The sequence below is a fragment of the Propithecus coquereli genome, unplaced genomic scaffold (assembly GCF_000956105.1).
Source record: "Propithecus coquereli isolate 6110/MARCELLA unplaced genomic scaffold, Pcoq_1.0 Scaffold51, whole genome shotgun sequence".
Classification (NCBI taxonomy): domain Eukaryota; kingdom Metazoa; phylum Chordata; class Mammalia; order Primates; family Indriidae; genus Propithecus; species Propithecus coquereli.
In genome coordinates, this window is record NW_012150952.1 from 1269860 (window position 1) to 1283388 (window position 13529).

General features: G+C 36.8%; 1 protein-coding gene across 2 annotated transcripts in view; it reads right to left on the minus strand.

The window, feature by feature from the left end:
* Window positions 1–7528: 7528 nt before the first annotated feature.
* The window catches only part of DSC2 (desmocollin 2), a 32003-nt gene continuing 26002 nt past the window's right edge, over window positions 7529–13529 (minus strand). The window contains exons 13-17 of one of the 2 annotated variants that reach the window (XM_012656614.1): window positions 10831–11067; window positions 10307–10431; window positions 8782–9039; window positions 8174–8219; window positions 7561–8087 (exon numbers count right to left, since the gene is read on the minus strand). In XM_012656614.1, the coding sequence (XP_012512068.1) occupies window positions 8184–8219; window positions 8782–9039; window positions 10307–10431; window positions 10831–11067 (656 nt within the window). In that variant the 3' untranslated portion in view covers window positions 7561–8087; window positions 8174–8183. Of the gene's footprint in view, window positions 8088–8173; window positions 8220–8781; window positions 9040–10306; window positions 10432–10830; window positions 11068–13529 lie in introns of both variants that reach the window. The other variant, XM_012656613.1, reaches the window with a different exon arrangement.

Here is a 13529-nt window from a genome sequence, read left to right on the forward strand (position 1 = left end):
TTCACATTTGGGGTGATAAAGCATAGGATAGGGTAAGCACTCTAGGAACATGTAAAATTCATAAAATTGAGCTAATAAAGGGGAAAACAGAGTTCAGAGCTAGGGGTTACTCAGAAAAATATAATAAACTTTCTAGAATACCTAGACAGTTTGGAAGTACTTTCAGTCTCCCTTGACACAGGGATTGGGACTCAGCCCATTTCATTTGAGTCAGAGTAATAGGGTTAACACAGCGAAAACGTGGGAGAGGAAGCTCGGGGCATTCTTTTCTGGTCACTAATAATCATCTTTATCACACTATGAAATTAACATTTTTAAGATAACTGTGTAGTTTTCCTCACTATATCTCTCTTTTTCTGTATAAAGGTCTGATTGGGAGAGTTGATTCGGGCTTAGCGGAGCTCAAAGGCTGACTTATTCCAGTTTGAGGGCCAGTCTCGATTTGGTGTGATATCTAAAAGAAACCCAAATGTTTTAAAAACATAATGCAGTTACTAGATTTCTTCTTGAGCAGGACAACATCAAGGAGTTACTATACCTATCTCATAGCAAAGCTTCTGAAAGTCTCTGTATTTCAGCCACAGAAAGCAAACATGGCTATCTTGGGGGTAGGAGGTGGAGAATGCATTGGGAGGATATCAGAGTCACCTGTTCCACCTGGTATCGACCTTTCTAGTCTTACCTGTCTCTGGAGATTTGACATTTTGATTTTTTTTAATATATGCTACATAATTTGCATTCATCTTATTTGCTCCCAGCGTTTATGTGGTAAAATGTTAATTTTTATTGAATGTTTACCATGTGGCTTGGTCCTGCATGTATTCCTACGGTAAAACTATGCCTCCAGTTCACATCCATGTGGTGAGTAGGAACCATGGAGACAATGTATATTCTTAAATACATGCTTAATTTACAAAAATTTTGAAATTTTACTAATCAATGTATTTCAACACTTCAGTACATTTTTAGCATTTTGCTTAACGTATCTTATATGAAAAAGCAAATTTAAAGTACTCGAGTTTAATATATCCCTAAATAGTCACATAAACCCAGTTACTAAACCCCTATCAATGGTTGTCAACCTTTAGAGTACGTAAAGGTAATCTAGGAAACTTATTAAAAAGTGAAGTTTTTTACTTTTTAATTAAGCTCCCCCCCACCCCGTGCCAACTACCACCGCCATTAGCCTGCCATTCCTGTGGCTCTGATTCAATAGGGGATCTTTATTTTAACAAACACCAAGGTGATTCTAATGCAGAAGGTCTGTGAATCACATGCTCAAAAAATATGCGAGTAAATATTTCAGCGAGTTGACCCTAATATTTTAGCTGAAAAGAAATGAACATCTTTCTCCTTCCTCTCTCCTGAATCCTAACAATATAACTAAAAGAGACAGAAAAGAGTCAGCTAGCAAAAACTCCACAACTCTAACTTCTTAACTATGCCCAGATTTTCTGTAGGGACATGAGAGTACAATCACAAAGGGGACAGAGAATGGCACAAAACAGCCCTTGTCATTTCCCATGCGCCAACTATCACTCCATACAGAGGGACTCAGTGAGAACCTCTTTTTTAGTTTCACACATACCTAAAATCTAGGACATACCAAATGGCTTTAAAAGTAAAGAATATACCCAAAAGCCACGGTACAGTAAAATTCCCCTAAAACAAGATTGGGGATTTTTTTTAAAAAATAAAATGAGATCAAATTGCTCTGTTTATCCACACTAACTAGTTATATCAAAGCACTAGCTTTCTTTTTATTTCCTGTTTTTTAACATTATGTTGTTTTGTTTTACCTAAGACTCTACATTGCATCTCTAAAATTTAAAATGTCTTAAGTTTAAAATGCAGTTGTTTGATGCATTTATTTGCTTAATTAAAAAAAAATTAAGCAAAAGTGATATAAGATGTTCCTTAGCTATTCTTGGAGTAAAGGACAGAGGGACAGGTGGAGAGAGAAGATCTTTTTGGAAGGAAGATCAGATCCCACTTTTTAGGATTTCAGTCTTCAGACCTAGAAACCAAGAACTTATGGATAGAAAATACTAGAGAAAGCAAACAAATGATCCTCTCCCCACAAAAAAGCAAAACACAAAAAGCCAGACACACAGCTGTGTTGCTATTTACTAAGCCTTGCCACTAATAGCTCCACTCCCTTACATGTTGGTCAGAGAGCAGCAGGGCCAGCCTCCACCTTTTTTGTGCCACCTTCCAAGCGACATTATCAGCTCACAGTACACTATAGTCATTGCCTCAGAGGCTCCGTACTACACATTTCTTCTCCTTTCCTCTGGTCTTTGTCTGAAGATTTTCTTCTCTTTCAGTGCACACAGGAGTACTGTAGTGTCCCATCACAGAATGTTCTCCCAGTCTAACTTGGAGGAAGCTCTTAGATCTGCGCTACCTTTCCTGCCTTCTAGTTTCTCAAGATACTCCTTGAGTTGAGGACTGACTTAACAATAGTTTATAAATAGTTAATGGGGCTCTGGCAAACTCCTAAGAATCAGCTCCTGAATTCCTAAAACGGGTTCTTAGTTGCTTTTCCTCTGAGGGTCAGAAAGTGGCTCTTTAGTTTAAAAAAGAAGTTTCACTGCACTGTTGGAACACGGTAACGATGAGTGGACAGTTACAAATACAATTTTCACATTGGCCAGTAAGTCTCACATTGAGAAAAAAAAATGATTCTTTAGACAATGCTGCAGTCTAGTCTTGGTCAGGTAGTAATATGTACATGAATTCATTCATTCATTCATCCATCCATCCATTCATACAACAAACGTAAGAAGTGTCTACTGCTCTATATGCTGGGCACATGGTAGTGAAGAAGACAGACAAGAATCTTTGCTATACTTCAATGTGGTGCAATTACTGGTGGTCACAAGCAAGTGTGTGCAACAACTGCTGGTAGGAGTTGAGCTGACCTGAACCACAATATTCACAGTACATCTGTTGTCTACCACCGGCACTACCCCAGGAGAGAAGCAGAAGGAAGGGATTCCAAAACTTCGATGCTTCACTTTCTTCTACTAAGTGTGAATGCAAATGTTTGATGTTCCATTCATTCAATGTCTCTATATTGAAAAAAGAATTCAGTGCAGAATCTAATATATATCATGTCTATAATGTGAAATTTATGCCAAGGGAAAATAATGTAGTATGCTAGGAATCAAGAAACCTAATTGGTAATCTTTCCTTTTTTTTCTCTTTGTGACCTGGGCAATACAATTTGATTAATCAAATTGTATTAATGGCCAGAATTTTATGGACATGCAATTGTGAACACCCTTCTTTGTCCTCAGTGAGCTTCCCACAGGAGAGAAAGCACATACACACACACACACATATATACATACATACGAGCCTCTAAGTGAAAATTTTATAGCAACGTGCTCTAGACACACAAATGTCTAGAAGATAGTATTTGAACTAGATCTTCAAAAAAGTGATATTTTTACAAAGGAAGAAATGGATAATAAATGAGCAAAGACATTGCAAAAAGGGGACCCATCATGGGCAAGGCACATAGAGTATATTTGTGAGATACAGATCAGTACAGAAGGTCCCTGACTCAGGACGGTTTGTTTATCATTTTTTGACTTTATGATGGTCCCAAAGCGATATGCACCCCGTATGCTCCTCCGCTTAAGATGGGGCTAATCCTGACAAACCCATTGTAACTTGAAAATATTGAAAGTGGAAAACGCTCTTTCTATTTAACAATATTTTCAATCTATGATGGGTTTATCAGGAAGTAACCGTGTCATATGTCAAGAAGCATCTGTATCTGATTGTGATTTTGTGTTTAGCATTTATCCTCAAAAACCATAGAAAACAGTTAGGCAGGAAAATGTCAAGATCCTATCTGTTCTTTGACAGCACTTGAAAGGAGGGAAGAGGGAAGAAATTGGAGGCACAAACACCCCTGGGGTTGAGTGATGCGAGGGTTTGATCTGGGTACTGGTGGGGTGAAAAGGGAGGGGAGTGGGGAACAGCAGAGGTAGGTTACACCTCGCCTTCATAAACATTTGGCTTGGGAATAGAGGAAGCACAGTCCATGCACTAGAGTCCTACAGTTCTTTTGCATCATCTGGAACTTCTTTTACATGTATTAAGCACTTACTATGTGCCTGGCAATGTGTGACGTGTTTCACAGGCGTTAGCTCACTCCTTACTCACATCCCCCATGACTTGTCTTGCATTGGAGTATGTGGGAGAGGAGAGTGGCTGACTCACTGTGTACTTTCCCATAGAAGCAGAGTCTTTACAGCCTATAATAAAAAGGCCATACGTGACTGCTCTGGGAAGGCATTAAGTGACTATAGTACAGAGAAATTATTTAATGAATGAAATTGTGCTTAAAATTCTCAAAAATTTGGCAGATTTTGGCAGCAAATAGTGTTGCTTGCAAAGAAGAGAGAGGAATCAAGTATCCTCTTGTTTCAAGCAGAAGCAATTAGGAGGAGGACACTATACAAGTAATTCGGGAGGGCCTGATTTGATGTGGTAGTATACGTTTGCATTTTCACATAACGCGTTCAAAGTGCTAGAAGGTTAACAGGGGCCTCACAGAAAAGCTGAACTAAGAACTGTAGGTCTACACAGTTACCATGTAACCTCTTAGGGCTTTGTGTATTTAAGGAGGTTGCAAATACAGTGATTCTAGGCACATAGAAGGGAAAGCATTCTGTTCTCAGGATTGCACTATAGGGGTTCACCAGAGCAAAGTCAGGTGTCAATACTGCAATCTACAGCCCAGGAAAAGGGATGGAGACAGAAACTAAAGGGGCAGCCTGTAGTCAAAGTCAGATTTGGCACAACAGAATTGGGATCCAAGATCAAAACCAGTCTTAAGATTGGAATAATAATAAAAAAAAAAAAGCAGAAAACGATTACAGGGAGCCCTCGAATGCAAACTGCACTGAACTAATAGCAGATCTCTGCTGTCTTCAGCTAAAGAGGCACCATCGCTTTCTTAGGGGAAAATCCTTAAGGAGGCAAAATCTGATTAAGTCTGAAAGTATTTATCACACTGATTTCTAGACTATGGATGAGTAAGATGTAACTTTCTGAATACCAAGAATGAGAGACCTGGAAACTATTATGAGCCATGAAGTTCCCAAAGGCCATCACAGGTAAAATACCGGTCAGATTTCTGCGAAAGATGAACAGGAGCATCATGGGAAGATGTCAGCTCTAAAGCAGAGTGAAGACTGAAGCTACGATTATTCCCAACTCATGAGTCCTCTTCTCAGGTAACAATGGCAGTAGCTAAGGACTGAGTGCTAACTCTGTGCCAACTCTTTTCATTAATTAACTCTTTTGACTCTAACAGGCCTATCAAGTGGACTCCTTCATCCTCCTCAGTACAAGTCCTGCGAGTGAGGAAACTAGTGACTTCTCAAATCCCACAGTTTATATGGGTAGAGCTGGGATTTGCATCAAGGCACTTTTACTCTGGAATCTTTTCAGGTAGGGTTACTATGGCGACTTCCAGGCAAGTGAGTGCTACTGTCTAGCAGGACAGTGAAGAGGACAGCTGAGGAAGGGGACTGACAGGAGAAATCTGAAACATATGTAATTTTTATGGGGCTTTAGAATTGGTGCCCATTATAAGAAGTGCATATTCTGCTTCTTATCCAATTTGAACCTAGTAGTTTCATAGTATTTCAAACTAAGCAATCCTGTGTGGATGCTTCAGCAATTTGCACTAATACATTATGAACAACTGTACATATAAGTCATCAGGTGATACTATGAAGAGACATATTCTAAAGTGAAAAAAAAATCTTTCCATCATCCTATTTTCTTAGTCAACTTTTTTTCTTAACAGGAAATGGGGTTGTACATGTGACTTATTTAAAATCCTTTATTATTACTTTTAGGTGGACCACTCTGGATGCCTTTCATGCTTCAAAACCATTTTTTATTCAAGCATCTAACAACCACCCTAGGAAAGGAGTTCTGTTATTATTCTCCATTTGAAGATGACAAAAACAGACAGAGAAAGTAGGCAACTTAACGAATACCCCCTAGCATCACAGTCTTTAGAATAGTAATATTATATAAATGTGGTGGTAACAATGCACCAAACATCTCTCCAAACTAAATTTTAAATTCTAATAAATGTACAACAGGATTCTAATGAAAGGATTCACTTCCCTAAGTCAGAAAAGCATAAGCCCTTAAACTCATAATTAGACCCATGATTAACAAACTCATACTAATTTTTAAAAACTGCTTAATTTACTTAATTATAACTAGCAATACACAAAAATTTTATACATAATTTATTAAAAATAACTTTGGGAAACTATACTTTGGGCTAAGCAGTAATGGGACTATTGAAAAGATAAACTGGTTATCAAATAATTATCCAATGTTGATCCTGAAAAATAATTGTTATAAGCCAACATTGTGCATTCAAGACAGGCACATTATTAACAATCACAAATATTAGAAACATACTTAAAATGTCCATATGTTTAGTACACATGAGAATTCATTTGACTGAAATAAATCATGAAACCTGGTCTGGAATTTGGTGGGCTATTAAGTTCAATTTGTCTTACTGTTTTAAAATTTAAATAGTTTGGCCCATTTCTACATTTGTTAAAAACTGTAATCTTAAAATATTAAAAAATAACTTTACAAATACATAGATATAACTAACCATCACATCTAAAAACTTATAAAATAGTTGTCCCAGAGAGCTTTCAAGATCCCTGTATTTCAGTTACTTTGCAATTATGAACTGTATCCTTGCATTAAAGATATGAACTGTAAATGTGCTATCATCTACTAAGCATCCACATCCCAATTCTAACAGCACCAGTCCTTTTATTAACATAGAATGTTGCTTCTAATAAAAGCATGACATAGTTCTACAGTTTCAATGGCAAAACTAAAGGTTCTTTGCTGAGGACATATTGCAGCAATCACCAAGATATTTGAAGCAACAAAGTTAACATTACATTGATTTTAAGGAAAACCAAGATTACATGTATTTACATAAAACAAAAAAGGAATAATTCACTTTATGAGAGAAGAAAAGAGTTACAGTTCTTAAAAATATTTGGATTCTCCAACCCAAGTAGAAATTTTAAACACAGAGAGGGAAGAGAGAGAGAGAGAGAGAGAGAGACAGAGACAGAGACTGACTATTTGGCATTTCAAAGAAAAAACTTGGAAGAGTAAGAATACATTCTGAAAGCATTTTTAAACTTAAATTTTACTGACAAAGTAGATGTAGATTCAGTGTAGTATTTGATATAGAATAAAACCTAAAACTGCTTAATTTTTTTTTTTACAACTTCATCAAAATGGAATTGTAATAATAGTCAATGCCTGGCTAGAAATTTCCCTTTGCATTATGAAGGTAGTGTTATAAGAATAAAACAATAGCAAGAATGCAATATATACACTTCAGACTATCGAAGAAAACAGAAGTTTTCAAGCACCACACAAACGATTAATTAATTCGTTAACTGGAAATAATGCTAAAGCTAGGTCTCTACAATTTTCTATCAGCTTGTACTTCAAGTAGTCTATGATACAGACTTGAATTAATTACATTTTATTGCACTATAAATTGGCTGTTGTTATTATACCCAAATGTAACCAACAATGCAGACTTTCTTAAATTTTCTATTTATAGATCTCCTTGGGTGGAAGACAAGTAATTAAAAACTATGTAAAAATTGAAAATTTGTGTGCTTATTTACAGTGTCTCTCTGTAAATGTACATTTGGCCAAAGAGAGTCCACCAAAATAAAAGGAGAAAAGCTGCAAACACAGCATCTTCTGTTTTTAAAAAATCCTGCTTTGTAATTACAAAAAAAAAAAAAAAATGATAAAGCCACTGGCTTTGTAGACTTATTAGAACACACTCATCTCTTCATGCATGCTTCTGCCAGTGTCCTAAATTTGGGTTCCAAATTATCCAAAAATTCAAGTCCATCTTCTTCTTGTCGTTCACTGCAACAACCTACAGACCCAGCTGCCGATCCTTTTCCTTCATAGTTATACGTCAGGACGTAGTCTTGCGCATGCTTGTGATTGTCATCCTGATTACACAGATGCACCCTCTGCCAAGGGGAAAAACACAACATTTTTATTATTATTATTTTAAACACCAAGACTTACTAACATAAAAATGATTGCTTGGATTTACCTTTCATTGTTTAATTTTTAATCAGAGTGTGTCCTCTAATGGATTCCTACACATAAAAAATGCACATGATTGGTCTATATCATAAATCACACTATAAATTCAGTATATAGCATGTCTCTAAAAGTCACACAGGCGGCAGCAAGTATACAAGTGTTCATTTTATGTAATCATTACTTTCCTCTTTCGAAATTAAAGCTGAAAGTGAAATGCATCCATTAAACTGAAGCCAAATATTGATGCGGGCTCAGATCTTCCCAAGTAGGCACAGCTATAGTGGTACACGCTGATATGGCTTATACTGCACTTTTGGTTTCTAAGATAGGAGTTGCCAGATGGGAAATATTAGCACAAAGTTGTGAGAGAATGATTTAAATATCATCCCATATTATTTCAGTAAGAACATTAAAAGTCAAACAAAATATGAGAAAAAGTAAATAATTGCTTTGATCTGAACATAACTCAGTCAAAATTAAGGAAAAATAATAATTTTCTAATTAGAGGATCTATAATTAATTGAAAATGAAGATCAAAATAAACACTAAATTGAGATCATTTCTAAAGTTTAAAGGAAATCAAAATAGCTTTGTAGGACACTTAGAGAAACTCACTTCACTGAGACGGGGCTGAGTGAAACTGTGCCACTCCGAGTAATTGTATCTGCTGTTGTCCATCTCCGTGTGTCCTCCCCTGCCGGAGCCCAGGGTGTGATGGTGCCCAGCTCCCTGGTAGGATTCCAGGGTCTGCTGCCCTCCTCTCACCATCTCAATGGTCTCCTGCCCTCCTTGCCTGACTCCTGATCCTGCGGTGCCACAAATTCCCTGAGCAGAAGTGCCCACAGTATGGGTTGTGAAGCCATTCGTGGAACACTGGAATGAAAACAGTTTGCATTTGGGAAATACAGAAAGGAACAACGAAAAAGAACAACATCACGCAGTAACACCATGGTTATTTTTTGTAATAGAAGGTAAGCTCTCTGAGGGCAGGAACTAAATCTGTCATATTAATCCTGAGAACCTAGCTATTGCAATTCCAGAATTTAGTGTAGTATCTAACGTAAGAAGCAAATCACAGATGTCAAGTGGTTAATATTTGGAGGTAAATCAGAAAGCCTGATGTGTATTCCTTCTTTAAAAGCTTCTTAGAGCAGTGTCCAACTTCAGTTAAGTCCTTGCAGCACTGCACACCTCAAAATCAGCACTATTGTCTCACATATATTTACCTTGCTTAGTTTAAATTCATTCCCTTTTACCTAACTAGAGCAGAAACAGAAATAATAATCAGTATTTCTATTTAGCATCTAATTCAGTTACCCTTCAACTAAAACAAAAGAATAAAAATGAAGTCACCACAAAAATCTTAAGTGCAATAATAAATCCTTGCAATCTAAATAAATACAAATAAATCAGGCAGGGAAAATAATAAGAACACCAAAGCTTTGGCCACAATCTGTGCTGTATTTTTGGAAACGCTAATATTATTTGTTTTATTTTTTTCAATCCCTGCCTAGATGCCATCATGCTTTTGTTTTAGAAACTTTTCCTGTCCTCATCATTAATTACACTTTTTACGAGGAATTTACGTGTTCCTCTTCCAAATATTGGGCTAGAAAACAAAATTGGAGCCATGTGGCCACTTGCTATCACTGCTACGTCATGTATTTGGCTTCAATCTCTTTCCTAACCCCTATATTAGAGACAAAAAGAATCCATTAAAGTTCTTCCCACGATGATCAAAGCGTGTACTGATTTTATTGCTGTTGCCAGAAAAAAATTTAAAACAATTATGCTGGTGATCTGTGAATAATTAAATGAAAAATTTTTACAGTACAAACAGCAATTTAAATATGTAAGAAAGACCAGGTCTAACATTGAAACCATGGAACATCTGAAATAGAAAATAATAATGATACACTAAAGGATTTTCACTATTAAGTAACACTATCTGGCCAAATTGAAATACCATATATCACATGTAAATCAAAGTCATTTTATCTGTTCCATGGGATGGATGAAATTTTATAGTAAAGTTACCTGGTATCAAAAGAACTTTTCTCAGAAAAGATAACTTTAGAAGAAATATACATTATAGGCTAATTCATCCTTTGTATTCATTTTAAAAAGACAGACTTCTTACCACTTTGTCATCTCCAGGCGCTTCCGTGTTTGATACAATTAGGTTCTGCTGGGCTAAGTCATCAGGAAACACTTTTGGTTGTGTGGCCGTCCTAGAAGCCCCACAGATTAATGTAAACAGGATAGCTGGAGGAAGGAATTACTTGAGTTTATCATAAAATAATGTGAAGTTATGAATTTACAATGATTAATACACAGATAAATCATAAATTAAAAAGACAGTCTTCTAGAGCACATAAATATGACTGCTTATGTCAAAGCAGTATACGATAGAAAAGTCTGCCCTACAGATACACTACAATACATGTCACGTGCCATATTTCTACACTGAATTTCATGTCCGTGCTGAGAAGACACTAGAACTATATATAAATTCACTTAAAATATAGAAATTAAATATACGTGTGTGCTAAATGGAAATACACATATACACAAATGATCTGCTATAGGTAATAATATTGGTTCTAAGAATGTTTCTTCAAAGTTACTCTAAAGGTTATTATTTGAATTCAAAAAAGGACTTACAAAATAGCAATGCTATGCCCAACAATATTGCAAGGATAGCCCACTTTCCAAGTTTTACTTCTCCTCCGCCAACCCTTGGATCTACACGGAATGTGCAGTCATTTTCGGTAATGCAGTCACATAGTGTAACGGTCAATGAAGTGACTTTAGACTGGCCAAGTCTATCTGAAACTTTGACAGGAACTACATATTGTCCAAATGGAGGATCATTCTGATAGGAAAGACGTGCTGCTGTATCTGAAAAAAATAAATAAATAAAACCGAGCATTATAGAATGTCATCAATTCCTTCTGAGAGTAACTAATTATCGGATAGTTATCAGAGTTCCCTGCAAAGGAACATTCCTGATGGGATGGCACAACTACTAGAAAATTCTAAATGCGAATGAACTGAGTAGTTCTAATGTATAGCCATTGCAAACATATTGCATATAAAAGTCTGTCTGTACGGCCTCTTATATAAAGGTCTTTTGGCTCTTACAATAATATATTTTGTTTGTAAAAAAATCCTTCATATCAAAACTAATAGACTTAAGAGATCAGTTTTTATCATATCTTTAAAATATTTAATTAAACCAGTCAGTGTATATTTCCTTGCACACAATTCATCAGAATAATAGTCTAAAATTCTGAATGTTTCCTTTTACTTTGTTTTCATAAATTGTGCCAAATAAACATAAATACTTGTGACTTACTGTCAGAGACAGATTGTGACAACTTCGAACACACCTGTCCATAAACATACTAGCAGGTACTGAGTTGCACTGCTGGAAGTACATTTCCTGGTTCTAAAGGACACTAGGACCAAATACACCTTTCTTAGTTTCGATGAATATTTTTTACATCGAGGACAGAAACTATCCAGACCAAAAGCCAATATAACCTTAAGTTCAAAGCTAAAGATATAAAACTACTCGAAATGTAGTTGCCACATGCCAGAGAATAATCCCTCTCCCACTTCACTGCCCAGTGTGACATTCTCATTTTTTGTAGTGTTTGAAGCTTTAAAGGTAAATTTAAATGTTCAGGTAAAGAAATCATTGAGTTAAAAATCCACTTTAAGAAAAACCACAATATAACAAGACTGAGAGAACAAAAATTATGAATCATAATATGCCATGGCCTATTGCATTCAGTATCTCATTTACTCCCTCAAATAATCCCATTTTACACACGAGGAAATGGGCGCTCAAAAAATAAAAATAAATAGCACGCTGAGATTGACATAATTATAATAACAAATGATGGAGCCAGCATTTGACACTAAGCCTGTCTGACTTCAAAACTTCTTTAGGGTATGGTCTTCTTAACTTGGTGTTTTCCAAGCTTTTGGATGACTACACAGACCAGTAAATCTTTAAAATAACAAAGTTTTTAACCAACACACTGCTGCCAAAGTTTTATTTTGCTAAGTATGAATATTGAAAAAAAATTACCACCTTATCAATATTATGTAAAAAGAAATAAGACTATGACACCAAATAAGTAGGAAGGGCAAACTCTAAGAATAAGGTTAATTATTCCCAAGAAAAAAACAATTGATAACCACACTCACACCCACACACTCCAGAATATTGTAAAAAAGAAAACAAAACAAAACAAAAACTGAAAATCTTGACAGTTCTCAGAGCAGGATCCAAGACACAGTCCCTTATATCTGTAGATCCGTGTTTATCTTTTCCCATCCCATTGTCCCTTTGCATTCTCTTACAACCTTTCTAATTTATCATAATAGGAGATTGAGACTCATTCACTGAAAGTGTGGGGTTGAAAAACATTCAAGGGAATTTTAAAGGCAAACCCCATTCTAGTGCTTGAGTCATGGTAGCCGGTAGACCATGACCTCATGGTCCATGGGCAGTGCGAGCAGGAGATGGAGAATGTGCCAAAGAGTTAGGAGCTGATGCAGGGAGGAAGGCAGTGGTGGTAATGGAGAGAAGTCCCTTCATTTTTGCCTTTCTTATCCCCATAGATCCTTCTGGGCTAACGTCAAAATTGCAGACTGGGAACCAGGTTGGGGGAGAATCCCAACGAGAACAAAATGCACACAAAATGGTCAGAAGTCAGCGCAGTGGCAGAGGGGAGGATAGTGTGCTAGACATTGTAGTGTTCACCAGCTCTCCTTGCAATGAGGCACTTACTGTCCCAGCAGCTTGGGAGGCCACTGGCACCTTAAGTGATTGTGCCTTCTTGCCAAAGCTCATGTCCCTCTGGGCAGCCCACATTCACTGACTGAGCAATAAGAGAGAACAGGGGATGGACTGGGGACCCTCTGAAGGGCCATTTAGCTCAGACTCTCCTGGGGTTAGGGAGGCTGTCATTTGACCTGCACTGCAGCTTCACTTGTCTTTTTGCCCAATCCTGCTTCCCTTTTTTTCACAGCTATTGATCCCAAGCAAATTCCTTAATAAACATTCTATTGGAGATACCCTCAAAGTCTCAGAGTATGCTTCTGGGGACTCAGTCTGCAAGAGACGGGGGCTGCCTTATGACCTAGAAAACTATGTAAAAAAAAAAAAAATCTATGTAGGTGGGAGGTACACAAGTTAAAAAGTGATTACATTAGACTTAGTCTAAGTAAGGGAACGTGTGTGTGTGTGTGTGTGTGTGTGTGTGTGTGTGTGTATCTGGAGTGAGAATGAGAATTCATCACACACCTAAGGGAATCCTGGCATAGGATCAGGGGCAGACATTGGACAG